At 35.1% G+C, this 27317-nt stretch overlaps 1 protein-coding gene across 1 annotated transcript in view; it reads left to right on the top strand.

Moving 5' to 3' along the window:
• Positions 1–6619, top strand: part of LOC149949237 (cathepsin D-like) — a 29501-nt gene extending 22882 nt beyond the window's left edge. The window contains exons 2-7 of the mRNA XM_090169395.1: positions 1020–1146; positions 1939–2072; positions 2290–2471; positions 3319–3444; positions 4186–4330; positions 6458–6619. Of these exons, the coding sequence (XP_090025521.1) occupies positions 1020–1146; positions 1939–2072; positions 2290–2471; positions 3319–3444; positions 4186–4330; positions 6458–6619 (876 nt within the window). The remainder of the gene's footprint in view (positions 1–1019; positions 1147–1938; positions 2073–2289; positions 2472–3318; positions 3445–4185; positions 4331–6457) is intronic.
• Positions 6620–27317: the final 20698 nt, after the last annotated feature.

Below are 27317 nucleotides of genomic sequence, written 5' to 3'. Positions count from 1 at the left end.
ATTATTAAGAGTTCTCCAAACGTAGTTCCTTGATAAGCTACGATCGTCTAATATTTGCTAAAAGGTTCGCATCAAAGTAGGCTAGAACGATTGCATCCATGTCGAGATTTGGAAGAATTTGTCCACGGAACCTAGGATTTACGTTTACGTAGTTGTCGAAGTCTCGAACTGCTCCGAGAACGGTGTTGTGGCTTGGTCTTCTGTCATAATAGCTACTCTATGAGCGTTACAATTGGCATCTCCGTATAAGCGCGCTCCTCACGAGAATAAAGTGGCATAGTTGTTAATAAAATTCATTAAATGTAAGTGAATGCTTTAATTCTGAAAGATTTTGCTTCAAATAGTATCTGACAATCAACCTTGTTGCAAAAGCAACATAAAACGTTTTATAAGTAAGCCTCAGATTTTTTAGATTTTAATAAATCACCGGGTGATGCATTTATTATCGCTACCTATGTTAAGTAGACCATCTTCTACCATGCTCGTTAAATGGTTCTCAAACGCTTGGTTAAATAGAACGTAATCGATGGTTGAAGATAGGCCTCTTGCCAACCAAGTCACTCGTCCCTCGCCCTTCTCCGACAGATTTCCAATAGAGAGTTCATTCTCCAATGCAAATGTTCTCAATTTACGCCCTGTATAGTTTTCTCGGCCACTGAACTCTCTCAGATGTGCGTTGAAATCACCATAGATACAGGATGAGATCGAACCGGTGAGGTTAAGCGCATGTAAGTCAGACTCAAGACATTTAAAGAAAGCATCATTCCATGCTGGATTTTCATTTTCCGTGGACACTATATTAAACGATTTCTTTTCCAGAGTCACTTCAACCCAGAAGTGTTCGTGGCACTTTAGTAGGGGAGTACATTTTATTCCAATACCACGACCGACTTTTTCGCGCTATTGTCTGTTAACAATATGTATATTGCGGTGAAGCCTAGGGCTAGTCCAAGGGGCCACGCAGCACCCGGTATGCTTAAACCATTGCCAGAATTTCACGCTGGGCCTCTGAATTGCAGGCGCAATACGTTGGAGTCCTTGCCATTGGAAATCCACCTCAGCCATTCAGAGTAATCTTTGACACGGGATCCTCGAATTTATGGGTCCCTTCTGCCAAGTGCGATGTACAAATCAGCCCGTCATGTAGTAAGTATTGACATGCACTTTCGAAACTCTAGATATTTTAAAAGTGAGTTTTACTAAAACCTGGGATACAGATGCGAAGAAATGTTTTCCAAAAAGAAACTGAAACGTTATTTAAAACTAATTATAGTATTTTAATATTTACGTTCAAATATTATCAATTAACCCTCAGCCAATGGGAAAATCGCATTGTAGTGGTAACGCAGCCAAGATAAAAAATTTCATTTATCTCTTGTGCTGTGTTATGATTTTTAATAGCAGAAACGTTTTACGATACATGAAAGGTCAAGACAAAAAATATGTTATTTATCCTTTACGGTTTTTTAATAAATTTCTTTGACATTTTTGAAAAGTGGCTTTAAGAATTTAATTCTTTTGGTAAAAAAAACAAACTGCACGAAAAATAATATTTTTAAATCACCGATTTTAGAATAATAAACATTTTTAAATAGAAACGTGTTAAAAATATTTTAACCTAATATGAGCTCCCACGGATACTTTTCCAAGTTTTATCAAATCATCATACGTGTATTATATTAGTGAAACGTGGCATTTTCCCCGTAGCGCCCTCCCCCCCCCCCCCCCCCCACTTGATGAGATAGCATGTACGTTATTCTATATTTTTGATGGAAACGTTTAAGTTTAATCTACGATTTTTCCCCAACTTCGTGTGGGGGTTTTTGGTAAGAAAAAGTCGAAACTAAGTCTCGTTAACAAGAAATCTGGAGAGGTATTTTTTAGTGAACTACTAAATTCCTTATACCAAATTACTCAGCTTCAAATGACCTTCTGTAGGGACGAAAAGAAAATTTTCTAGTGCAATGTCAACTACAGCCAAAGTACAAAATAAACAATTTTCAATACAGTACGGCAGTGGCAAGGTGTCTGGAAACTACGTCGAAGACACGGTTTTATGCACTGGTTTGCACGTAGGTAACAGTTTAATTAATTTTTTGTAATTTAATTGGTTATTAATTTATAACTCTAAGTAAAAAGAAGTATTGTTATGATTATGCAAAGCTTCGTTAAATTGTCACTTTATTATTAAATCAAAATTGACGCTTAATTAGCTGTAGCTCTACATGTTTTAACGACATTAAAAATATAGACCTTCCTTACTTTATTTTAATATTATTCTGTTAATAGATAAAGGAACAGATTTTTGCCGAAGCAACATCTTTGAGTGAAGCTTTTGGCCAGTCTTTTTTCGATGGCATTTGTGGACTTGGATACACAGCCATATCCATTGATCATGTTCCAACAATCTTTGATCAAATGGTTAAACAAAAGCTAATCGATCGAGCTGTGTTTTCTTTTTATATAAATAGGTACCAGTATAAAGAGAGTGGGCTTTTAATATATAAATTAGTGACTAAGGGTGTAAAGGAACAAAGAGGGACCGATAGTTTGGACCTAAGAGATCATGAAATTTGGCCTAAAAAGTAAAATGGTACCAACGGCTCGAAAAAATGTCTAAATTGCTTATTGTCCAGGGCGGGTTTCGAATTATCGAGGGTTAACTACAGAGAGTCTAATAAAACAAACGACCATAGATCGATTCAACACTTTAGTAAGCTGCAAATAGATTTTCGGAATAGAAACTAAAGTACTTAATATTTTTGTGTTTCATTTGATCATGCTCTTTCCCAAAATGTAACTCACTTGATGAAAAACCATCGTTAGTTTATTTATTCTAAAAATATAATTTACATGCAGCGCCCTGCTGTTACTTTTATTTTTAACAATAATTTTATTGCGCTTGGTTTGTGATGTTATTGACTACGGTTTGATCTGAATTTCTTTTACTGCGTCTAGTAGATTATAAATCTTCAAATATCCTACCAAGATCATTTTATGGAATTTTCCATCCTTTTCGAGACTTCCAGCATTAAAGATTTAACCAATGATATAACTTGATTATTGTTCGTTTCGTTATTATTTCGTTATTTCTTAAACAAAATATCAAAGTTTGTATTATTTAACGTATCGTTCAAGGTAATTTAAATGCTTTTTAATAACTATAGTTGGTTTTAAATACTTAATAATAGAACCATTCAACCCAAAATTGCCAAGGTATATTAACCAAATTATAATTTAAGCTCATTGCTTATTTCAAAGCTAAATTGTACAAAGCATTAATCTTTACACACATTTTGGTTGGTATCTTTCTGTTAGAAATGGTTCTGGATCGACTGTGCCTAGTGAAGTAATGTTTGGTGGAATTAATCCCAATCGATTCGTCGGGAAATTCACGTTCGTGCCAGTAACGAAACTGGCATATTGGGAAATTAATATGACGAGGTTTGATTTATTACCAGACATATTTATATTAGTAATATAGACTTGGTTTGGTGCCCAAACATTTTGAGCCAAACTATAAACAGCAACGCTGCTATCATCGTAGGCTTTCTTTCCACCAAGTTATTGCACAAAACACCATTTCCTTTTTCAGTTAGAAATTGTTTGTTAAGCCTATCAAAAGCATTGACCTTCATTCTGAAATCTAGGAAATAAATTAAGTTGCATGTAGTTAGGATAACTGTATGACATTTAGAGGACCATTCAAAAATCACAACGTACATAAATGATAGGTGATAGAGAAAGATGGTCAAAGTGCGATAAAAGAAAAATGTCCAAAAATTTGGACCAATTACGCAAAGATAATTTAGTCGAATTCATAAAAATATTGAGCTTTTTGGCTACACGATACAGAATTATCGTTAACCACCCGTAAATCAATAACAATAAAAACCATAGACTTTTTAAGTAGGAATCACTAGCGCAATTAAGATACCATGTAATAAACTAAAAGCTAACGGCCAATGTTTATGTTATTATGAACTCCTATCAAATAAATATACTGAATGTAAATGATCACGATTTTTTACTAAAAGGTGACACTAATTTATCCGAACGATTTAATTGATCAATCAATGAAATATGTATCTAAGAGATTAATTCTATTTCGCAATGACATAAAGGAGCATTTCTACTACTATGTTTATGTGCGATTATCTGATATAGAATATATACCCATAATAGAGTTGCAGTGGGAAACTCGAACGTTCAATGTGTCGGTGGTTGTAGAGCAATCGTAGACACTGGAACTTCACTCCTTTTAGGACCAGCAGCAACTGTAAATGATTTGTTTAACAAGGTCAACGGATATATTACGCCCAGTGGCGAGGTAAGGATTAAACGCCTAGGTTTTCTTCTACCGGTCACCCTTGAAATTTCCTTATCCCCGATGTTTCTCCTTGCACTTACGCTTCCCGCAAAACAAGATTTTCAAGAATAATAATATTAATAATGAGCTAGACTAATACCAAAAGCACCACCTTTGACCCAAATCATCTAGCCAACAGCTCCCTACACTAACTATAGCGGACTGCTGGCTTTACTATCGGTACATTTTCTGCCTGCCAGTTAGCACCCCGCTGATTTTCGAAGAAGGAACCTCGGTCACCTATTCTTTCGCCATGTTGCTTTTCACCAGACAATTGACCATTGCAATACGATTGCCTTAGCGTTAGAATCACTTTTAAATAACTTCAGTATAGATTTTATACTACTCGTATCACAAATCACAACTGACGAAACCGTCGCTTTTGTAACGAGGTTAATGTAGTCAATATTTTTTCAAGCCTTTACAGTATTCACTTTTTTGATTTTTTTTCCGAGTGACCACGAACATTTTCTTAAACCCTCGGTCATTTTCAATAAAATATTGATAACTTTATTTTATAATTAATAATAACAATATCATTTATATTAAAAATTATTATCATTTCATTTTTTATCACGTAAGTGAACCAATAATTGAAATATTTCACTTGGAAATTATGACTTCAAATGTTTTTTTCAAATATAATTAATGATCCAAATAACCCTAAGTATTTCAATAAATGAAACAAATACCAAAAATTGGTTGAAGTACAATCACAATACCAAAAAACCTGAGAAATCTCAAATATTCAATATAGAAACATAATTAATTAAAATTTAGTTTAATTTTTTATGACACAACCGATGGAAGCGAAGGAAATCATTGACTATGGCTGAAGCTATGAAAAGATATTCCTGCTCAATAATAATTTAGTGCCGAAAATAATAATTAGTAATATTTTCCGTAAACTATAGGATACAGGTTGAGAAACCCCTTTTGACATTCTAAAGGCTTATTATAATACTGACTATTGTAACCTCGTAGCGAAAGCGAAGGTAGGGAACGTTTTGTCAGTCGTGACTAGTGACACCAGTTAGTTAATGTAAAATCTATACTGTAGTTATTTAGACATGACTCTTACGCTAAGGCAGTCGTATCAAAAAGATCAATTGTCAAGCGAAGAGTGACAGATTGATAAATTAGGCGAGGGAGTATCCTTTGATGAAAAACAGCGTGGTGCTAACAGGGAGGCAGAAACTAAGCCGGGTGTGGAGCAAGCAGGCCGCTCGACCTTCTCCAAAAAAATGTACAGAATTTATTCTGGTTGACAGGCTGAATAAAATCGAGGAGATTAAAATCAACTGTAAAATCCTGGAATTGTGTTGGTAATCAATAGCGTAAACATGAAATCAAAATGAACATCGTATTCTAAAATCTCGGAAGTAGTGAATCACTGAGATTGAATATCTGACTCTTCGGTTAAAATCCCGAATATTTCCTAATCCTTTCTGTCGTCCTCATTAAAACCGAATGTTTTCCATATCGTATAGTTTGAGAGAAAAAAAAACCCCCTTTTGAAATTAAGAAGAAATGTTTATAATGATACTGAAGAGTGCTACCTCATAGTGTCCGCTGTGACTAGTGAGATGATTTTGTTAATGTTTTACCTATTGTTAATTATTAACACTGCCAGTAATGTGAGGGTGGTAATCGATTTGATCTAGAACTTCCCAAATAATTGGGCCCAAACCAGTAAAGAAATCATTACGTCAATGCAAACAGTTTAAGCAAAAGTAATCATTTTGATGGTTTGCCTATATTAAAGTTATTCTCATCAGGCAGGCTAATTTCAACCAATATATTTGGTCGCTTTATTGCAGTGTTTCGTTCCGTGCAGAAATCTTGAAGCTCTACCAACCTTCAAATTTTACGTTGGTCTTTCTCAGTTTCTTCTTCGAGGACCAGAATACATCATACGAGTAGGCGATGACGCTTTTTTATGTTCATATATAATAATAATACTAATAATAATCAGCTAAGCTAAGGCACCACCTGATAGATATATACATATCAGGTGGTGCTTTAGGTATTAGCTTAGCTTATTATTTTTATTACGAATCTTTTTGCTAATTTGTTTCCTCGAAGCAGATTATAGAACAAGGTCAGGAGAAGTGTTTTGTAGGATTCATGGTACTAGCGGCTTCAAAGACGGGACCAATGTGGATATTGGGTGACGTTTTCATTTCTCGGTACTATACTGTCTTTGATATGGAAAAACATCGCATTGGATTCGCTAAATCAATAAATTGACAATAAAGATGTATTTTCTTTTATCGATATATGTTTTTAGAAATCAATAAATATTATTATTTATGGCATGAATTACAAAATTAAGAAACATTTCATAAAGCCACCGAAAAATAATCCACAAAACAACCTTAAATCTTGTGAAGCGTGGAAATTGTCGGCTTATGTATAAACCATGAACGATAGTCAAACTGTAAAATACTCTTTATTAATAATAATAGAGTTAGAAGAAACCACCTATGGACTGTGAGAAGGATAATAAAATACGCGAAAAAGTAGATTAGTCCATAAATAAAAGGGATACTATAGCTAAATCCTAAACAAATTTCAAGAAATTAAAAAACTTACTAAAAACTCGTACCAATAGGTCTTCGAGCAAACAAAAAACGCGAAACTCGGATCAAATAGGTCTTCGAGTAATAAACTAACAAGAAGACTACCCGAGGTGGTTATCACCGATTTTGTTTAAACTCGGGGATTAGGTAGACCTTATGGTAGTATGAAAATTGCCAAAGGGAAAAGTTGCAATGGGCTTTAGTTTTCCCATGGCAACCGAAAATGTTTTTGATCTCTCAAAACCAAAAAACTCCATTTAAAAAAGCATGGGATTTTCTCGGTTTCACAGGGTACTTAATTACTTAAATTTTCAAAACTTACCCAAAAAGATGAATTTTACCTATTTTGGGTAAAATTGATTGATCAATTTTGGTTAAATTTTAACAAAATTTGAGTAACCGAGAAAATCCCATTCTTTTTTTAAATGGAGAGATCAAAAACATTTTCGGTTGCCATAGGAAAACTAAAGCCCATTGTAACTTTTCCCTTTGGTCTAAATAACCCCCGAGTTGAAAACCACCTCCTTGTAAATTAAAAAATATATATAAAAAAATAGCCAGAAATTTTAATTTCTTCAAATTTGTTTAGGATTTAGCTATAGTATCCCTTTTAATTATGGACCAATCTACTTTTTCGCGTATTTTATCATTAATAATAATATACAGGGTGTTTTTTTTTGCTCGAAAAAGTGATTTTTTTTCAAAAACTATATTTTCTAGGAAGTTGAAATTTGTACTGTACATTATACGTGCCGGGGGACACATTCTGCCAATATTGCATCTAATTCGAAACACCGCTGAAAAATCGAAGAGACAATGGCGAAGAAGGTATTACACGATTTAATTTCGTAGGATGAAAAATGCGAATTTTTTGAAAAAACAAAGAGACATTTTATTTATCTACTTACAAACAAAATGTATAAGTACGTTTTGAAAATACCACCTTCGGTTGCGATGCAGGCTTGGGCGCGAACAATCATATTGTCGAAGGCGGCTGGAATCATTTCCGTGGTTACTACCTTCCAAGCGCTTACAATTCGTTGACGCAGCTCTTCAAGGGTCTCAACCGGAGTGGCGTACACCTTGTCCTTGACGAAACCCCAAATAAAGTAATCCAACGGAATCAGATCGGGTGACCTTGCTGGCCAGTGTACTGGACCTTATTGCTTTTTACAAAATACCACAATGGTAGTTTCTCTTTAATATTCCTAATACTCAATTGGCGAAATGATTTACAAATCCTCATATTACCTAAATTGCAAGGCAAATTCCAGAATGATTTAGAATTTTTAAAAAGAAATCCTGAATTCTTTGCAAATCCACAAAATCCGTCCTAGAAACTTTAAGCGCTCGAAAATCCACAAAACAAAATATTTAAAGTCTCCCAAATATTATTCAAACACTAACAACGGATTTTTAAGAAGTTCCCAAATTTTAGGGGAAAAAATTAAAAATCTTACGAAAACGTTGATCTTTCCTACAAAAAAAAAATAATTTAGTTGATCGTATGAGAAACAAGAAAGGCGGCGTCAATTAAGGAGAATGGTCTGACCATGGTGTCAATTCCACTCGTCCTTCAACTGATTACCCAAATTTTAAAGCAACTATATTTGCAAAATCCGTTGCCGGTCAATCGTGTTTGTAATTCTATAAACTAAATGAGCTTTTGAAATTTTCTATTGCGTTTATCGTTGCACAATTAAACAAAATTAAAATTTATGGAAACAATTGGTTCTCAGGGTGGAATACTGGACTTCACATTACTGGCTATTTCGCTGTTTTGGGGCCTGGATTTTGTATGCCTAAAACTCTGAAACAAAGCATTTTAGGACAGTAAGACCCATGTTCATAGGAAAACTTTAACTCGTTAGGACCCAAAGAACACGCCCTAAACTTAATGACATACAGGGTTAGCAAATTTTTGATTTAAAAAAAATCAAATAAATCGATTTTTTTTATTTAAATGGGATTTTTATTGATTTTTTTGATTTTTTTTATTGTAATTAAAATTTCTAAGTTTTATATAATTTAGTATCATAATTTTACCTAAAACAAATATGTTTTTGTTTTTTAAGACTTAATCTATATATATGTATAATAAATTTATTAAACTTAAGCTAATCATATAAAGGTTTTTATAAGAGTTCTGCTACTACATGGAGGTCAAATAAAATAAAATAAAATTTATTATCGGTGATTTCGGACCGCGGTCCTTCGTCAGCCGTTATTACAAACCCACTGAAATGTACAAATATGTATTACATTTTATAATTTTTTACATGTTTTTTATCCACAAACAATAATATCCCATAAATCCATCACTAATCAACATTTTATAAAAATTATTTTTTACATTGAAAACCTCCCCAACCTTTCACGTTTATTTTACCCTCTTCCAAATTTAAATGTCCTCTATCCTTAATGTACACTGCCTCTTTAAAACATCTCTTGAACCATGTCGCCTCTTGACAGAGAACTTTAGTCAATTCCCAATCTATTTTATGATCTACTAGACTAACATTCATACCTAATCCATTGCTTTTATCACATTTTTTTACACAGTTTTTGTGTTAATTTTGCCTTTTCTTTAATTGTCTCTTTGTCTGTCCGAAGTAGGTTTTACCACAAGAACATTTTATTTCATACACCACACCTGTTTTACACAATTCGTCAATTTTAGATTTATTTTTTATCAACTCCGTTTTTAATGTGTTCGGGATTCTAGACACTACAGTTATATTAATTTTTTTAATGTATTTTACATTTTTCCGTTAAACCACTTGCATAAGGCAAGGACAATACATTTTTCGGTTTTACTTTCTCCGACATATTTTTAACAACATTATCATTGGAAATTCCATTAATCAAATGTACCGGATATCCACTATTTTTAAATTGTTCAGATAACATTTGTTTATCACTAATTGGATCATCCGACACGGTTTCAATTTTATTTTTAAAGGATTTTACCACGCCAATTTTTGTTTTGTAATTGTGGGACGATTGGAAGTGTATTTTTTGATATAGGGAACTTGATAGGACATTATCTATAAAAATGGTAGACATTGATTTACTTCACCTTCAAACGTGAATTGTATATCTTTAACTACATTGTTAACAAATTTTAATAATTGCCGTTCATGTAGGGATTTATTCTTTATCAAAAAAATATCATCCATATACCTTCGCCAAAATTTTACCGAGTTTTTAATTTTAGTTTTTTTTTTTAAATGCTATTTTCGAAGTGTTCCATTACTAGGTTCGCGATTGGTGCTGATAATGGGTTCCCCATTGCTAAACCTTTGTTTTGCATATAAAAATTGTCCTCGAAATTGAAATAAATTTCCGTGAGACATACTCCTAATTTTAGAATGGTTTCGTAACTCAGTGTTGTTCTCCCTTTTAACGTTTTGTCCGATTTTAACTTTTTTTCCAAGATATTTAATGCTAAATTAATTGGTATACTGCCATATAAATTAGTAACATCTAAACTACAAATTTCATCATTAACATCAAAATTTTGTTCTTTTAACTGAAACACAAATTCAATTGAATTTTTTAACGAAAATTCTTTTTCACCAACTAACGGAGATATTATTTTAACCATATTTTTTGCACAAGTGTATGTTGGATTGTTTATCGACGACACTATCAATCTAATTGGATTTTCCTTTTTATGGATTTTAACCAGCCCGTAGATAAAGGTTTTTATATTTAAAAAAATATTTTGGTACTTTACAAAATAAATTCGGCGGAATCTCCACCCACAGGTAGAATCCAATGCAACATTAGGGGGAAGTACAAGAAAGATTATATTTAAACCCTAAATTATAGCAATTGGCAAGGTTTTTCTTTTTCAAAAATACTTTATAAAAATTGATTTAAATCAATGATTTTTTGAAATTTTTAATGATTTAAATCGCGATTTAAATCAATGATTTAAATCAGCCAACCCTGAACACATACAACTTGTAAACACCAAAAAAATAAAAACACAAAAAAAATATTAAGTAGTCCATAGTTCTATGTATTACTTTATCCTTGATCCTATCTCAAAAAGGACCATCATTATTATTTTACAAGTTTGTTCTTTCAAGTTTATAGATTTATCGCATCACGCGTGTATCTTTGATTTTTATATTTTATTTCAGCAATAATTTTCGCGTCCAAAATGTTTATGGTATGTATAATGTTCAGTTTCTTTAACATGTTGATATTCCGGAAGCATAATATTCTCCACGTCTAATATAGCCTTTATGTTCATTTATATGTCTTTTGCGACTGGCCCATATATGTTCTTTCTCAGTTATGACATGGTATTTTATATATTCCTTGCCTAATGAGGTTATCTATTTTACCTCTGCCGTTAGTTAATCTATTTTTAGTTTGGTCTTGGGATTTGAACGCTACATTAATTTGTTTTCCGATTAACATGATACTCATTTTTTTTCAGAGGCTATACCATCATACGTTGTGTCACGATTTTTTATTTTATTTTGTTCCGGTAGTAGCTTAGTGCTAGTTTGTTTTTTTTTTTGTTTTGTATTTTGTAAAAAATATTATCAATACTATTCGGTTTAAATCCCGTAATGATTGCTACTCTTTTCAGAAAAGCAACCTCTTGAAGTACAAATTTAAAATAACTACACAGACGATATGCGCGGTGAATTAAGGTTCTATTTTCTCCTATTTTTTAGGAGAACGGATGGACGGATCGGAAATGAGGAAATATACTGACTATAAATCTTAGTTACAAAATTGGTAACATAGTTTTTAATGTTTACTTCTAAAAAACCCCTTCCTTTATTAAACCCATTTTGGCAGGTTTGATATAATTAAAGACATTTTCTTTATCATTTCTAGGGTTATAAATGGGAAATCTTTTTGAAATTATTTTCAAAATTATCAAAAAATATATCACTATACGAATAGCCGAAAGAGAGCTCCGTATACTTAAACCATATTTTTACTATAGAATTCACTATTGCATATAAAATACAAATTGTTGACGTTGAATTCAATTAAATTGACAATTTCGTCTATTGTAGCATCATTGCCAAAATCATTTAAACGGTTTTATAAAATAATTAGAGTTTCTTTAAGTGGAACTTTAGTGAAAAGTGAGTTTGTATCAAAAGATACCATTTCTTTTCAATCTACTTGTCTAATTTAGACGTTCGATAAAAGTTTTTACTACTTTTACCTTATAGAAATTAAATTCCCTTACTGACCTAAATATCAAGATATTTAATGTTTTTGAAATTCTATATTTGGTAATATCGTTAACCGATGAAAGATTAGACATAATTGGCTCAGACTGGGAGACAAATTGTTCACCAATTGTTAACAAAGAAGACGCTACAGTAATAAATATAAAGCCTCGTAGATCCGGAATGAAAACTGATAGGCTGTAATTTTATGAAGTATTTTGGTCAATACAGGCCATAGATAATCCTCCCTAATTTGATACCTGAAGTGAAGTGGCAAGTTCTCAAAATATCGATTAGTAATCCTAAAGAAACGAAACATATGGTCATATTAAAGTTTAAATAAACAAGTTAAGCCGCTCTCGTAAAACCTGTAAGGCAACCTTGCTGGAGTACAGATAGTCTATATTATAAAAACCACTTCGTCGTCGTCGTCATCCGAGCTTCGTCTTTCTGGCCTCTATAATTGAAAACCCTGTTAAGCCGGCCGAATGGTAAAGTTTGCGAGTAGGGGTAGTGGCCCCTCTTTTTCCACGCTATTCTGTGGTCGAGAAAACCAATTAGCTCGGTCTCTCGGAGTCTTTATACTCAGTCGGGGCAGCAGTAGGTGGGAGGGGGAATGCGGCAAACTTTTCGACACACCCGGCGGTCAGGCCGGGAGTGTCTCGGTCTCTTTGCTTAGTCTGGCATTGAACCAAAGGCGGGGCAACGAAGAGAAAGACAGCGCGGGACGGAGAGAGAAGCTGCTGCCTTTCGCTTCGTTACTGAGGTGGTTCGACTATAAACAGCGCGGGCCAGAGGGGAATCGGGGCTCAGGGACGAGCGTATTTGTTTCTGTTCGTCATGAGGGGTCTGTCATTCGATACAGGGGGTTTACAGGGGTACAGGGTGGTTTTCGACGAGAGAGAAAGGCGAGGTTTTTGTTATTTTTGCGGGGAAAAAGTACCCCGGTAATTCTGGAATGGGGAAAAGGGGGAGGGGTGCATTACTAGGGGGTTTGGGACGAGAGAGAAAGGCGAGTTTTTGTTTTATATTTGCGGGGGGATAGGGTACCCCGGTAATTCTGTCATGGGGAAAAGGGGGAGGAATCCCTTACTGGGGTAGTTCGACTATGGGGAAAAGGGTAGCACGGAAATTCTCGCATGGGAAAGAGGGGTAGGGGGGCTTACTTGGTGGGGGGAGTGCCTCGAAACACACAACTTGCTGAGGGCCCGCCCGTAGGGTGGGCTTCTCGGCTAGTATAGCATAAAGCGATGTCTACGTCTACACTCCCAAACGTTTCCGTTTAACGTTTCGTAGAGTGGCTCAACATGTCTATTACTCAGTTGTCAGTCAATGTTTTCTCGACAATAACCTGCACGACAAACAACTGTATTAAAAATTATTTTTTAATATTTGAGTTACTGTTTTAAGTGTAATGCTTTCACTAATTTTATAAAATATTTCGCCTTCTTTACTTTTGCTTAAAAATATCTGACATTTGATCAATAAAATTTATTAAGCTTCTAGATCCAATTTTCTTACAAGCGTTATTAATCAAATTTGATTATGCTGGTCGTTACAAATGATAAAAGCTCAACAACCGAAAAAGAATTGATAAACGATTGAGGGCTGGCTGAGAATTCAGCGCTCTTTATTCTCTACATACAAATATCCCAAACTGCGATGTGTGCCGTCCATTTTGTTGCAAAACGTTGGGTGATACAAATTCTATTAAAGTGTCTTTTGCATCATGGATTACTTGATAAATCAATGAAGAAAGGCTTATGCATTCAGGCGTGGATTACATTCATTTCGGTAAACGATTACTGTTGTTACAGAATACGCTTTTTCCTATAGAACTTTGTCAGACAAACTGTAACGCTTTTCTACTACTAATATAGGCCTAGAGGTGCCTAGCGTTGACATATACTACTACTATGCTACTAGATTAAAATGGTTCGAAAGGACGCTAATGAATTTTTAAGTAAGGACAAGTTTTTGCCATACCCAGATTCTGATTTAATGATCAACTACTAAATTTACTATTAGACAAACATATCGAATCGAACTGCTAAATAAAAACCAAACAATACCGCTAACAAATAAAATACTACTAGATTAATTTACATGACCCCCAAAATAACTACATGCAGCATGCACTCGACCAATGCCAGACTACTAAAAAACGCGGTCTACTATATACACTAATTGCGCCATATAAAAAGTACTCATCACTATTCTTGATTATCGTTGGTCTCGAGACTTGAAAATAAATGAATTATGTAGATGCGAGGAGAGAGTTCGCAGAGTCGAAGAGACGAGTTAAAGGCTTGAGACGTTGGAGATACGATGAGGCTACTACTATCGTCTAAGAGGTGTCGTGCTGGTGATGGGCAGAGGAAAACCATGGTCCGGCGATAACTGCTCAGTTGGCTGGAGACATTCATAGATTGCGACAAGCGCGAAAACTATGTTCCTTTTTTAAGGTCATCCGGAGCGGTGTGTTTAAGAACATCCTTTACTTTCTAATATGCAAATTCAAGATTTTCTTATCTCTGATATGAGTAAATTTTTAAATTATTTCTTACAAAATCCACTTGTAAATTTGGCGAGTAGTTCTTCCTTAGGTTGGTGATTGTAGGAATCTGAAAGAGGTGGAGGAATGATATCATCTCCTAGCAAACCGAAAAATGTAGTTCACAAGATTGAAATCGTGAAGTGAAGACTAGCTTCCGTTTAAATTAGCGACGACTACCGGGCCACCTTCATAGAGATAGAAAATAAGTAGAGGACCAGCTAGGGGGAAAAAAGAGCTTCTTTCTGTTATGGATATTTCACCCCCCCCCCCCCCCGTGGCATGCGTTATAGGGAAGAAGTACGTAGCGCCACCACACCATTCTGGAGGAACTAGAAATAGGCGTAAGAAACAAACTACAGCTGTTGAAAACTAAACTTTTTATTCCTAAAGGAAGTTTCTGTAACTTGTAATAGCCTAATTATTATCATAAATAAAGTTGAAAAAAAATTGAAGTTTGACATACAATTTTGAATGAATTATAATAATTTAATTATAGTTATTATGTGAATTTAAATAAATCTGAAAATAGTTGAAGCTGGTGAAGTTCCAAATTGAATTTTCCCTTGAGATTCAACAAAAGGGTTTAATAATATTAGTGATATCGGTATATACAGAAACAACTTTATAGTGGACTTACAGCTAATATAATGATTTGGTCAGTTCGGAGACACTCGAGATTAATAATATACATCTAGCACCTACTGTGGCATGGAAAAATTAAAACTCCCAAAAAAGTCTTCGGATGTCCAATATGAAACGTTCTATGGTTTCGACACTCTTGAGTTAGATAAAGAATAATAATTAATATTCCGTGAGTAATGTTATTTAATCTTAACGCTTTAAGATCTGATAATTTTACTGTTCACATTGATTTAGGTGATGTAATAAACTTTTCGTAGGGATTTAAGTTGGAAACACATTGGTGAAGGGGAAAATAAATGTTTGCTTTATATTTTATCGTGGCTATTATTATTGGAGTCAAATAAAGTAATGTTTAAATATTATATCCCTTTTATGGGGGAAACAATTTTTATTTTAGATTTTTAATAAAAGGGGATTAACATTTGTAGTCAATTTGGACACCAAACTGGATTGAAGAATAAAAAAACAGTGATATCCTCAGTTGCTACGAATCTTTGCCATGACAGTTCATTTTTATTCTCTGAAAGCATACGATTTCTTGAGTTTTACCACATCCCAACCCTCTACGAGAATGGATAAACAAAATCGGTCCAACCTGGCTTCACAGCTGAAAGTTTTAACTACATTAAAAATGAGAGTGACAAATCAGATCATCAACTTTTAATAGCATTATCTATTGATGAAACGTCAATCAAGAAATATACTGAATGGACAGAAAATGAATGTTCTGGATTCGTAAACTTAAGACACTGACGAAATTGCAACATCAGCCCTTGTATTTATGGCTGTGGCTATTAACGGCCATTGGAAAATCCCCATAGGATACTTGTAAATGTAAGATTAAGAAAAATCAGCACTTCAGCAGAGACATCAACAATAGTCAAAAGCGAGGGGCTGATCACTCCGCGTAATCGGTGTACAGACCCGTACCTTTGACTGTACTAATGGGATTACGCGTAATCTTTGAAGTCCCTGCCTTTGGCAGTGGTAATCTAAGCGTAATCCGGTGTACAGATTTTCTAAGAGTGGTTAGCCCCTCGGTCAAAAGAAGCAGTTCGAAGAAAACTTACCACAAGAATCCTTTTCCAAGGACAATTTTGTATGCAATGCCAGTCTATCAGAAATATATTATAACGATTGATAGTTGTATTTAATCTTGAAAAATAGGGGTATATTTGCCTTTTTTCTCTCGAAATATCGACGTTGTTTACATTCTGCAAGGACGTCGTGGAGCCCAGCTGGTTGGCATAAAGGAATTTTAGTTTCTTGGATGACCATTTGTGGCGCCACATGTTTTCTTCCCTATAACGCATAGCTCGCGAAGGGGTATAGCACCGCGGAACAAACCCTCAGATTTCATTGGGCCTCTACTTGTTTTCAATCTCTATGGCTATCTTTCACGAGCTGCACTTACCAGGCTGAGAAATAAGGAATATTTTTAAGTGTTTCAGACCAAAGAATGTTAGTGGCAAAATTTCTTATATATAAAACAAATCAAGGCAAGCAACGATAAAGTACTATAATCTAAAGCTAATTTTTAGGCGAAAAACCTACGAAACCTATAATATCTTCCTATAGTCGTCTACTTTGGCCTAAAGTAAAGAAAATTCTCAAAAAACAGCTCGTGCATCACGTCCTCCGAGTGCTCAAAACGAAATTAATTGACCTATATATAATTTAAATATTCAGTTAACACCCAAATCCCCTATTTATTTTGCTTTTGAATTTGCCATTTAATAAAATGTTTATTTATTAAACATTCGGTGTATTTAACACTAACCAACAGAAATGTCGCAATTTAGAGTAATTTCAGTAAATCCTTGGGTTAAAATACAAAAGTTAAGTATACCCACGCATTTCTAGGGCATGTAATCTACTCGAAGTTAAGTCTCAAGAAGTAATACTGCCGTCGTTTACCCTACGATATATCAAAATGTATTAATACTATGTTTATTTTCCTCTAGTGTAGTCTAGCAATGAAAATAATTTTCGCGAGTTCTGATTTATTGTAGGACCTATACCTAAAAAGCTAACTGAGCTAAAAACACCAAAGAAACGTAAACAAACACACGTGCTCCATTTGCGCATGGTCTGCTCGCCCAGTGGTAATGATATAATTTGGTTTTTACTTTAGTGCCACTTATCATTTAGAATAACAAAAACGTTTTAAAAAATTTATACATTAAAACTTGAAATGTAAAAATATTTCTAGAAATGTAAAAATATTTCTAGAAATGTAAAAATATTTCTAGAAATGTAAAAATATTTCTAGAAATGTAAAAATATTTCTAGAAATGTAAAAATATTTCTAGAAATGTAAAAATATTTCTAGAAATGTAAAAATATTTCTAGAAATGTAAAAATATTTCTAGAAATGTAAAAATATTTCTAGAAATGTAAAAATATTTCTAGAAATGTAAAAATATTTCTAGAAATGTAAAAATATTTCTAGAAATGTAAAAATATTTCTAGAAATGTAAAAATATTTCTAGAAATGTAAAAATATTTCTAGAAATGTAAAAATATTTCTAGAAATGTAAAAATATTTCTAGAAATGTAAAAATATTTCTAGAAATGTAAAAATATTTCTAGAAATGTAAAAATATTTCTAGAAATGTAAAAATATTTCTAGAAATGTAAAAATATTTCTAGAAATGTAAAAATATTTCTAGAAATGTAAAAATATTTCTAGAAATGTAAAAATATTTCTAGAAATGTAAAAATATTTCTAGAAATGTAAAAATATTTCTAGAAATGTAAAAATATTTCTAGAAATGTAAAAATATTTCTAGAAATGTAAAAATATTTCTAGAAATGTAAAAATATTTCTAGAAATGTAAAAATATTTCTAGAAATGTAAAAATATTTCTAGGAACGTTATTAAGTTTTATCCGGTTTGGTGCCCCATAGTAAATTATAAATTTATATTTATATTTTAAGTTGTGGATGAATTCCTTAGCGGAAGAAATGGCTGCGGCTGGGTGAATAGAGGGGACGTGGGGGATGGCATTCCATTCATAAGCCTCATTGTTGATGGTGGATGGTCGCATAGAAGCCACGCCCACCAATATTCGGCAAAAAGTGGCGTGGCATGCATTATCGGTGCCAAAACCAAAAAACTTTTGATTATTGGCATGTGAAACACATACTTCTGTATCTGTGCCATGACCATGCCTGTCGAAAAATACGAGAGAGCACAAGTTCTTCCTCAACTGGACCGGCTCCTCTCCCCGGTTCTCCCGCCATGGAGTCGGATATTTAAAATTAAAATATTTCTTTGAATTTTTCATGCTGCCCGAGCTTGCCGATCAATGTCCATAAGAGAACCAAAAAATAGGGAAATCGCCATCCCCCAAAACCCCCTCAAGAAAAGAAAAACCAACAAAGAACTTCCACCAACTAATAAAAGAAAGTCTGACAATGCATGGGGTAAATTACAAAAAGATTATCGGGGATGGCAATTCGTCTGTTCATGCCAGACTTACAAAAAAATGGTCTGCTTTGGAACAAAAATTGAAAAAAAAAAACGAATGTGCCAACCACGTTGTAAGAAATTATCGTTCCAAGCTATACGCTCTAATGAAATCCTACAAGGGTTCTCTAACTGCTGCCAAAGTGACCAGAAAGGGCAAAGGGGTGAGAGCGGCAATTTCTCACGTGGCGGATCAAATGGACAAAGAACTATCTGAAGTGGCGGAAACTTCAAACGAAAATCTAATTAACATTCATAAAAATTTCGCCGAAAGGCTAAGAAAAGATATAAAAAATGTCCCCTATCACGTGTTTGGTCGACACACTTCTTACCGTGATTATTTTTGTGATAAATCGGGTCCAAACCAAATTTGCCTTCTGACTAAGCCGCTAGAAATTAAATTGGAAGAAGGTTCCCAACGCGGGCAAAATTTAGCTCCGTCTCTCTTGTGTAACGAGACTAATAACCTGGTGGACTGATGGAGAGCTTTATATCACTGGTGTCTAAAGCCGGAGAAATTCTTACTCTACAAGATGCACGGCAGCTGGGCTTCAGCAAGTACTTGGTCGTTCGTGGCACGTGAAATAATCAGAAACACCGAGCCAAGCCATAAAAAAGCACGCTTTGAACTCAGCGGACCAAAAATTATATAAAAAAATTTGTCTCAATAATCGTTTCGACAAATTAAATAAAAGTGAAAAAAAAACCAGAGAGACGCGGCTAATTAAGGGAAAATTGTAACAAGCCACATATGGATCCTGAAGAAATGAACAGAAGGAAAGAAGAGGTATTGAAGGAGCTGAAGGTGGGTCTCCTAGAGCAAGAAGCTATCCAGAAAAGAACCATGGAGCAGTCCCAATGCGAAGAGTTGTATTTAAAGAGAGCCAAAAGAATAACCGCTTAAAATTTTGGGGTAATAGTGAAACGCAAACCCCAAACCGGGTTTGAAAAGCTGGTCCAAAACTTCCTATATCCCAAAAGATTTTCAAATATAGCTTGCTCCTACGGTAAAAAAAAAGACAGAAGCTTTTGAAGAATATAGAGCCAAAAAGTAAGCCAAAGGAGTTGTGGTGAAAAAAGGGGGGCTATTTATTGACACCGAGTACGGATTCCTAGGTGTCTCTCCTGATGGATTAGTCGCTTCGGACGGAATTCTGGAAATCAAATGCCCGTTCTCCGCCAGGTATATTCATCCTCTAGAAGCCCCAGCGAAATTAAAAAACTTTTGCTCTAGACTCGTGAACGGCTCTCTGGTTCTAAAAAAACCCACGACTACTATTAGGCCTACCAAATTCAAGGGCAGCTGCAAATAACGCAAAGAGGTTATTGCGATTTTTTTGTATGGACGCCTTTTGGGGTTCGAATTTCAAAGAGTGTTCAAAGATTCTGCTTTTTGGAAAAAGGTTTTCCCAAAATTAAAATATTTCTTTGAACTTTTCATGCTGCCCGAGCTTGCCGATCAATGTCCATAAGAGAACCAAAAATAGGGAAATCGCCATCCTCCAAAACCCCCTCAAGAAAAGAAAAACCAACAAAGAACTTCCACCAACTAATAAAAGAAGAAAACTCGCCAATTCTAAATCTTGCCAATCATTAAAATATTATAATACGATTTACTATTTTATTATAAATCTGCTGTCTAATTACAATATTTAGTAATATTTTCTTGGAACGGACGCCAACTTTACACCAGTATTTTATATAATTCCGCTCTCTCGTTACGTAATCCCGAACTGTTTATTAGTAATATTTTCTTGGAACGGAAGCCAACTTGACACCAGCATTTTTTAATAATCGTACTCTATCGTGTTATAATCTTCAACTTTAAATTTGTATTTTCACCTTCACCGGACTATTGTCTAATTTCTAAAACTGTTTTGTTAAATCTTTCCATTTGAATTTGAAATAATAAAATATTTTATTGTTGTGTTTGTTTTATCCAACGTTTACAGAAAAATGTCTAAGAAACATTCACTTGTTTTTCAAACCTTTCGAAAGTTGCAAGGTACCTTCGTTATCACGTTTATACTTTCCTTTCATTAGCTCTCTGCCGTAAAAAGAGATTCTTTTGTCATAGAAGCCTATTGTTGGAGGTAGCTTCTTCTTCCTCTTTTTTACCTCTCCGAGTGGACAAAGTCCCCTAGGAGGGGTTATACAACCACCGTGTCTGTCTGTGGGTCTGTGGGTCTGTCTGTCAGGCCTGCGAACGCGTTCGCATTTTCGGTGCAAAGTGTAATCACTGCGTACGCTTTGTGTTGAAATCACCGCGTTCGCAGTTGCTAGGGCTCTTTGCGTTCGCAGTTGCTAGGAATTAGGGAGCGAAGTCTAACGGATGGCAAAACCACCGTTTGACGGTGAGCGTTAACGGATTACAATGCGATTGGGTGTGGTTTTGATGGTTTTACGCTCACCGTCGCGACAGTGTGGATAAAGTTTGATTGGATATTACGTTATTTTAATGTTTAAGTGTAGGGTGTGAATGTTTAGTTTGTGTTATGACGGTTGTGGGTGTTGAGTGTGTTATGTTAGTGTTGGTTGTGTTAGTGTTTAACAACCTCTCAACTTCCAATGGCAGGGTTTCCATCAATTGTTCACGATATTCGTCTTAGTGTCTATTTGCGATTTATTGGCGCCGGCCGGGAATCGAACCCGGGTCTACTGCGTGGAGAGATTTACTCTAACCCCTCATCCACCGACGCTTCAAAAACAGTCAAGCGATAGTCCTTTACGCTGTTATAAAGTTATTGACGTCAATTGTTTTCCTACAACATTTTACACTTTTGTAATATTTTTTCAACAACATTTTACGCGTTTGTGAATTATATTGAATTTAAAATTAATTAATTATTTTTATGTAAAATGCGATCGGTAGCAGAAATCGATCCCGGGTCACCTAGTTTTATTTACTGCGTAAAAATAACTATATTGTCTTTATAAAAAATGTCTTTAGTTTCTGATTTATTTTAATTTGTTTAATCTCTTTATTTTCTGGTTGAGATAACGAGTGTTTTTTATTTACCTTTTTTTGGTATTATTGGTGTTGGTAGGTTTTTTCACGTCCATAGTACGATGTTATCTATTATTTTTTAAGAGTAATAACTTTTTGGTATTGTCAAGGTTTGTGAGAAATCGTTAATTTTTCGAGGAACCCTTAAGTTGTCGGCATGTACGTCGTTGTCTAATGTTTGATTAACTTAGTCACATATTCGGAATTTATTTAACGAATTCTTTTAACGGCTTAAAATGTGTGATATAATTTTATTAATCGGGTGATACCGGTTTGACGTGTCTTCAATATTTAGACAAGTCGCTTTTTCGTGCTTTGTAGGGTGTGTTCGTTTCTTGCTATTAGAATTGTATGTTAATACAATGCTATTAGTGTGGGTGTTTGGATTGACTTTTGCTTAAATTGTAAGTAAATTTCTTGATTGCGTTGTTTATTTTTTCTATTGGTTACCTTTGTTTTGAAGCCTAATTTATTAAGTTAGTATTATATATTTGAATATTAAAAACTGCGGTAGTATCGAGCGGGGTTTGAACTCGACTCCTTCCGCATGAAAGACAGGCGTTAAACCACGGAACCGACGACGCTCCTTCCACTATGCAGTTATTAAGTTACTTAGATGTAACGAATTTAAGATTTACTTTACGCGATTTCTAACTAATAGCGTTAGTCGCTCTCGAAATATTTTATTAAATATTTTAAATTAAACTCGCTTGTTTCGTCTGAGTCATTTAATCCGTCGCAGGAGGTTTACAATTCCACCGAGGAGAGGTTATATTTAGGGCTTGACCCACTTGTTTGATTGGTGCGAAAGACTACTACTCATTTAACGTTTATGATTTTATTATTTTTCATTAATTAATTTATTCATTTATTAGTAATTTAATTATACATGTAGATTATTGATTATGTACATAGATCAGTTATCGGCTTGCTATATTTTTTAGATATACTATCATCACGTAGGCTACCTGAGCTTTATTTGGGAAATTGAATTTATGGGTACTGTGGTGTAGGCAGTGGCGTATCTAGGGTGGTCCGCCCCGGACGGCATTTAATTTCCATTCAAGAAAACAATTGCGTGGTTTAAGTAATGGTGAACGTTTTGTCGTTTCTTGTAGTGGGACCTTTCTTACTAACTTTTTGTTCATTTAAACATAATGAATTTGTTATAATTTATCGAAATTAGTTTATGTATTTATATACTTTACATTGCGTTTCGTCTCTTTTGGAAATTTGAGATGGAAAATTCGTGATCCTCCACGGGCGTCAAAGGGCCTAGGTACGCCACTGGGTGTAGGGAGGGATTGTGGCGCTCAGGACAGATTTCTTGATTGGCGCCCTTTTTGCGTTAAAAAATATCTAAAATACAACTTAGTTCATTGTCAGAAAGGTCATCAAACAGATTTTTCCGCCCCCTACTGAGTGGCGTCAGTGGCGGCTTTCCCCCCTGCCCCACCCTCTCTACGCCACTTTAGGAAATACCAACCAAAAAATTATTGGTGTCACCCATAATAGGTCCATAAGGGGTCGGAGTGTGCAATAACTGGCGGCTTTACCGTGGAGTCGGGGTCCGGCTCTTGTAACCCATCACGGGCGGTGGCGCGCTGGGAGATGTTAGCTCCGTCCAAATGGTCCCATCTCCACCTCCGACTTCGGTCCGCTGTGGGCTGGTAACTAGGCTTCGGCGAAGGCTAACGGAGAGGGTCCAGGCAAACTGGCCGCCTCGGTGGATTGGGTAGCCTGTTGTGGGGCTGCGGGCCTCCATATGAGAGCACGGCGGTCCTGTTTCCCGGCCTTTTGGACTCCCGCCGGGATATCCGGTGCCAGCTGTGCCGGGTTACTTGGACTGCTTTGTGCTCGTCATTCCCCTTTAGTTGCTCTTTCCAATGGGCTTGGCTCTCTACCTTCCTAGGTAGGGTGTCAGCTGGAGTTTCCCGAGCATTCGCTCTTATTCCCACTGCTGTGTGCGAAGTGGGGGCTGGTCGACCCGTTGCTGCACCTTCTGCTGGGTTGAGCGGCTTGCGTCGAGGGTGCGACCATCAATAGTGGGGTTTTGCTACCCATGCTGGTTTTGTCACCTGTCTGTTCTTGTGGACGCTGGCGTAGGGCATTATGATGACAGACCTCCGGTGGTGTGGTTTGAATCTTACCGGTACACCGGACTATAAATCTGATGCATGTCACCCATAATAAGACTGAGCGTAAACAGAATTTTTAAAACCAGGAATAAATAAGTTTGAAAGTCCAACGGAAGTGCACTTTATTTCCTTTGTGAAAGTGTTTTCCTAGCTTAGCTAGGGATTTATAGAAAGGACTGTTCGCTCCTAATTTATTAGTAATTTTTGTGGTGGAAGTAGATAGTATTAATAAAAAAAATAGCAAAGCTATAGCTGTCATACTTATGGTTATGATGTTACTTATGGTTTAGGGTATAGTTTTATTTTCATTATAAAAATACAAGCAGAAGATCCATTTCACGAAATCCGCGATATAGAGTCTAAATGTCTAGGCTCACCTATAAAGCTTTGTTGAAGCCAAACAATTAGTTTCGACACAAACTTCCGATTCCCTTTCGCCGTCTCTCTACTTCTTTTCGTTCTGTTGTTTGGTGTCGCCTACGACGTTTGTGGCATTTTCACCTTTGTCTTTGCCCGTCATAGTGGGGCCAATATTGTTATCTGTAGAGGAATATATTCGGAGGGGGGTCGGGTCGCGTGGTAACTCAACTCTTTTAACTGGGCGAATTCAATTTTGGTTTTACAATAAAACCCTTCTCCCCACTCCCATTTTAATTTCTCATTTCTCCCCCTTTTTGCAGCTCCTTCTTGACCAGCGTTGCACGCGATAGTTAAATTTTATCTGTTCTGGTACATTTTGGGGATTTTGTCGCTTTTTTGGCCATTACAAGTCGCTTGCTATTCTACTTCATTCGTTAAATTTCTGCACCTGGGTAAAACCATATTTAGAATGGATAATTCGTGGCTTGAAATCTTAGACTTGGTAGGGCCAGAACAAATTATAGCTTTGTTTTGGGGAAGGCCGAGGACGTTAAGTTTTGAAGACATTTGCGAAGTTATTATTGTTATATTCGCCTTCGGCTTTGTAAATGGTGTACCTAAAGAACTGTTGCCGCGTGTGTTACGCCGTACTCAATTCCCTTTGCAATTTGGAAATTGACAAACAGCTGTTTTTGCGTTGTATGAAACATGGTGGACAAATAATAACCTAAGGAAGAACATTTGGTCGTAAAGTGTACACGAACATCGTATGCTGGATTTAAACCACGAACCGAATAATTTTCTTTAGGGTTTGAAATCCTTTTTTCCTTGGATACATTTGGACATATAGTGTACACGGAGATCGCATTCTGATTACGAAAATATATGATTGGTGCATTTTGTATAAAAGGGGGAATAAGATATTAACATTTCACTTCCTCCTTACATAAAATTTTAAATAATTTTCTTTAGGCTTTTCAGAAAAATTTGGGGGGGGGGCGAAATATTATAAGGGGGGTTGGGAACCGTAGCCGCCGCTAGTAGGATCAAAAGTAAGAAACAAATTTGACACAAAAAATATTCTTTCTTTCGTGAGGCCAAATGTAAGAAGTAAGTGTGGCACATAAAAATTTCGGATTAAAGGTTTATTTTTTGTTTATTTCCATATACAAAGTTCATCGAGATACGTGATACAGTTTTGATAAATCTCTCACTTATTTATTTATTCTAGGCAAACGCAGAAAGCGTTGCGTACTGCTTCGATCAGTGTCACACTTATTTGTTACTTCTGGTCACAAGTTAAATGTGACGCGAACTGCTTCGATATTAAAGAGGAAGCGCCACAGCTTGTCCAAATATCGGCTTAATTGCGTTGTAAAAGTTGAACCAAGCCTAATTATTATTTAAAAACACATTAATCTCCCCGGAATTCTATTCTCGCGCGAGTATCTATTGATACTTAGGAAGTTTCTATTTTGAAAGAGGTCTAAACCCAATCAAACACCTTTTCATCTCCATATATGCTGAAGACAGAAACACGCTAAAATGTTCTCCGGGTCTACAAAAAGTTTTCATAAGAGCTAGGAAGGGATACGAGTGGCACCTACAGCCTATTAATAGCTCAGAAACTTAAAGTTCTTAAATTATCGTAATTTTGGAAACCAGTCAACTACACGGTAATTTTCCACGTAACTTACCGTGAAGCTAGGTTTACACTAACTTTGACAAATGCATTTTTTTCGGTCGTAAAATAAAATGCCTAGAGACCAACGCTAGTGGAAACCTAAAGTACCTTTTCAACTGGTCAATATATTTTTTATTTCACCAACTATTTAGAATTTTATTTATCAAAAGGTGTTCGTTTTTTAATATTTTAAAACCTGAAGGTAATTTAGAACGAATCAGTTTGATGTTTTTAAATATCGCGTTGGTTACGGTTTAAGAAACAGTGATACACGAATATGAAGGTAATTACTATTTTCGTAATTTACCTGGAAAAATTATAAAATACTGTTACCAGGGTAATTTTCCGCGTAAATTACTAAGGTCAATTACCGATTCGTTTCTCTATCAGAAACGCGGCCGGCTCGAAAGACGACGACGACGACATTTAAATGGCTTCTGCGACGACTATTAAATGGTTCTCATTATTGATTGATCATTTGATGTTCCCTGTTTCAATATAACATGGGCACCGAAATAATATTATCGCCTTCTTGGCGAACTTGTTTCTCTCGCCGCTCTCCGACGCGAGTGACGTCAGCGTTAGACCTCCGCGGCGTGGGTAGCGAAGACTTTTTCAGTTTTATTATTTGCTTTATAGGCGCGCGATTTTAATCTGGTTTTTATGCCGTTAATTAAATTCGGAAGGTATAAAATGAAGGAATGTTTATTCAGGTACTGTAACTAGTATCTTTAATACTAAAGCATATTAAAATTGACGGTTACATTGTAATATCAATTTAAAACAACTTAATAATGCTTATCACAGTTTAATGATAACAATAAAATTAGTAAAAACAATAACAAAAAATGGACAGATATCATCTCAATATGTAAGTAGTTAGCATGATAAGTTCATTTGTACAATTAATTGTAATTAACTATTTTGCTCATTTTTTTAAACCTTTTCCTCTTTCCATTACTTGCTTCTTCATTCGTATTTTTGTTGAGTTCAGGTACTTAATTCGCATAAAGATTCTAAGTTTAACAAAAGTTTTTACAATATCTAAAGGGTATTTATTTTCAACTTCAAATATTTTGGCACTAAAGTTTTTGACTATATTTTCTTCGTTAGACAGTGACATGTTTGGTAATGTGTTTTTTTAAATATCCTCATTAATTTTAATTTTTACAAAAATGAACTAGAGGGAATAACTAAGCCTCCGTACGATAAAAAATTTGCCCAAGAGGGAATGTAATAATCATGATCTACCTTATTTTTGTCAATCAGATCTAATTCTGATAATAAAATACGCGA

This window comes from Leiobunum rupestre, chromosome 3, assembly GCF_980474605.1.
Source record: "Leiobunum rupestre chromosome 3, qqLeiRupe1.1.hap1, whole genome shotgun sequence".
Classification (NCBI taxonomy): Eukaryota; Metazoa; Arthropoda; class Arachnida; order Opiliones; family Sclerosomatidae; genus Leiobunum; species Leiobunum rupestre.
The sequence above is the reverse complement of the archived record's forward strand: the minus strand, read 5'-3'. Positions and strand labels throughout refer to the sequence as shown.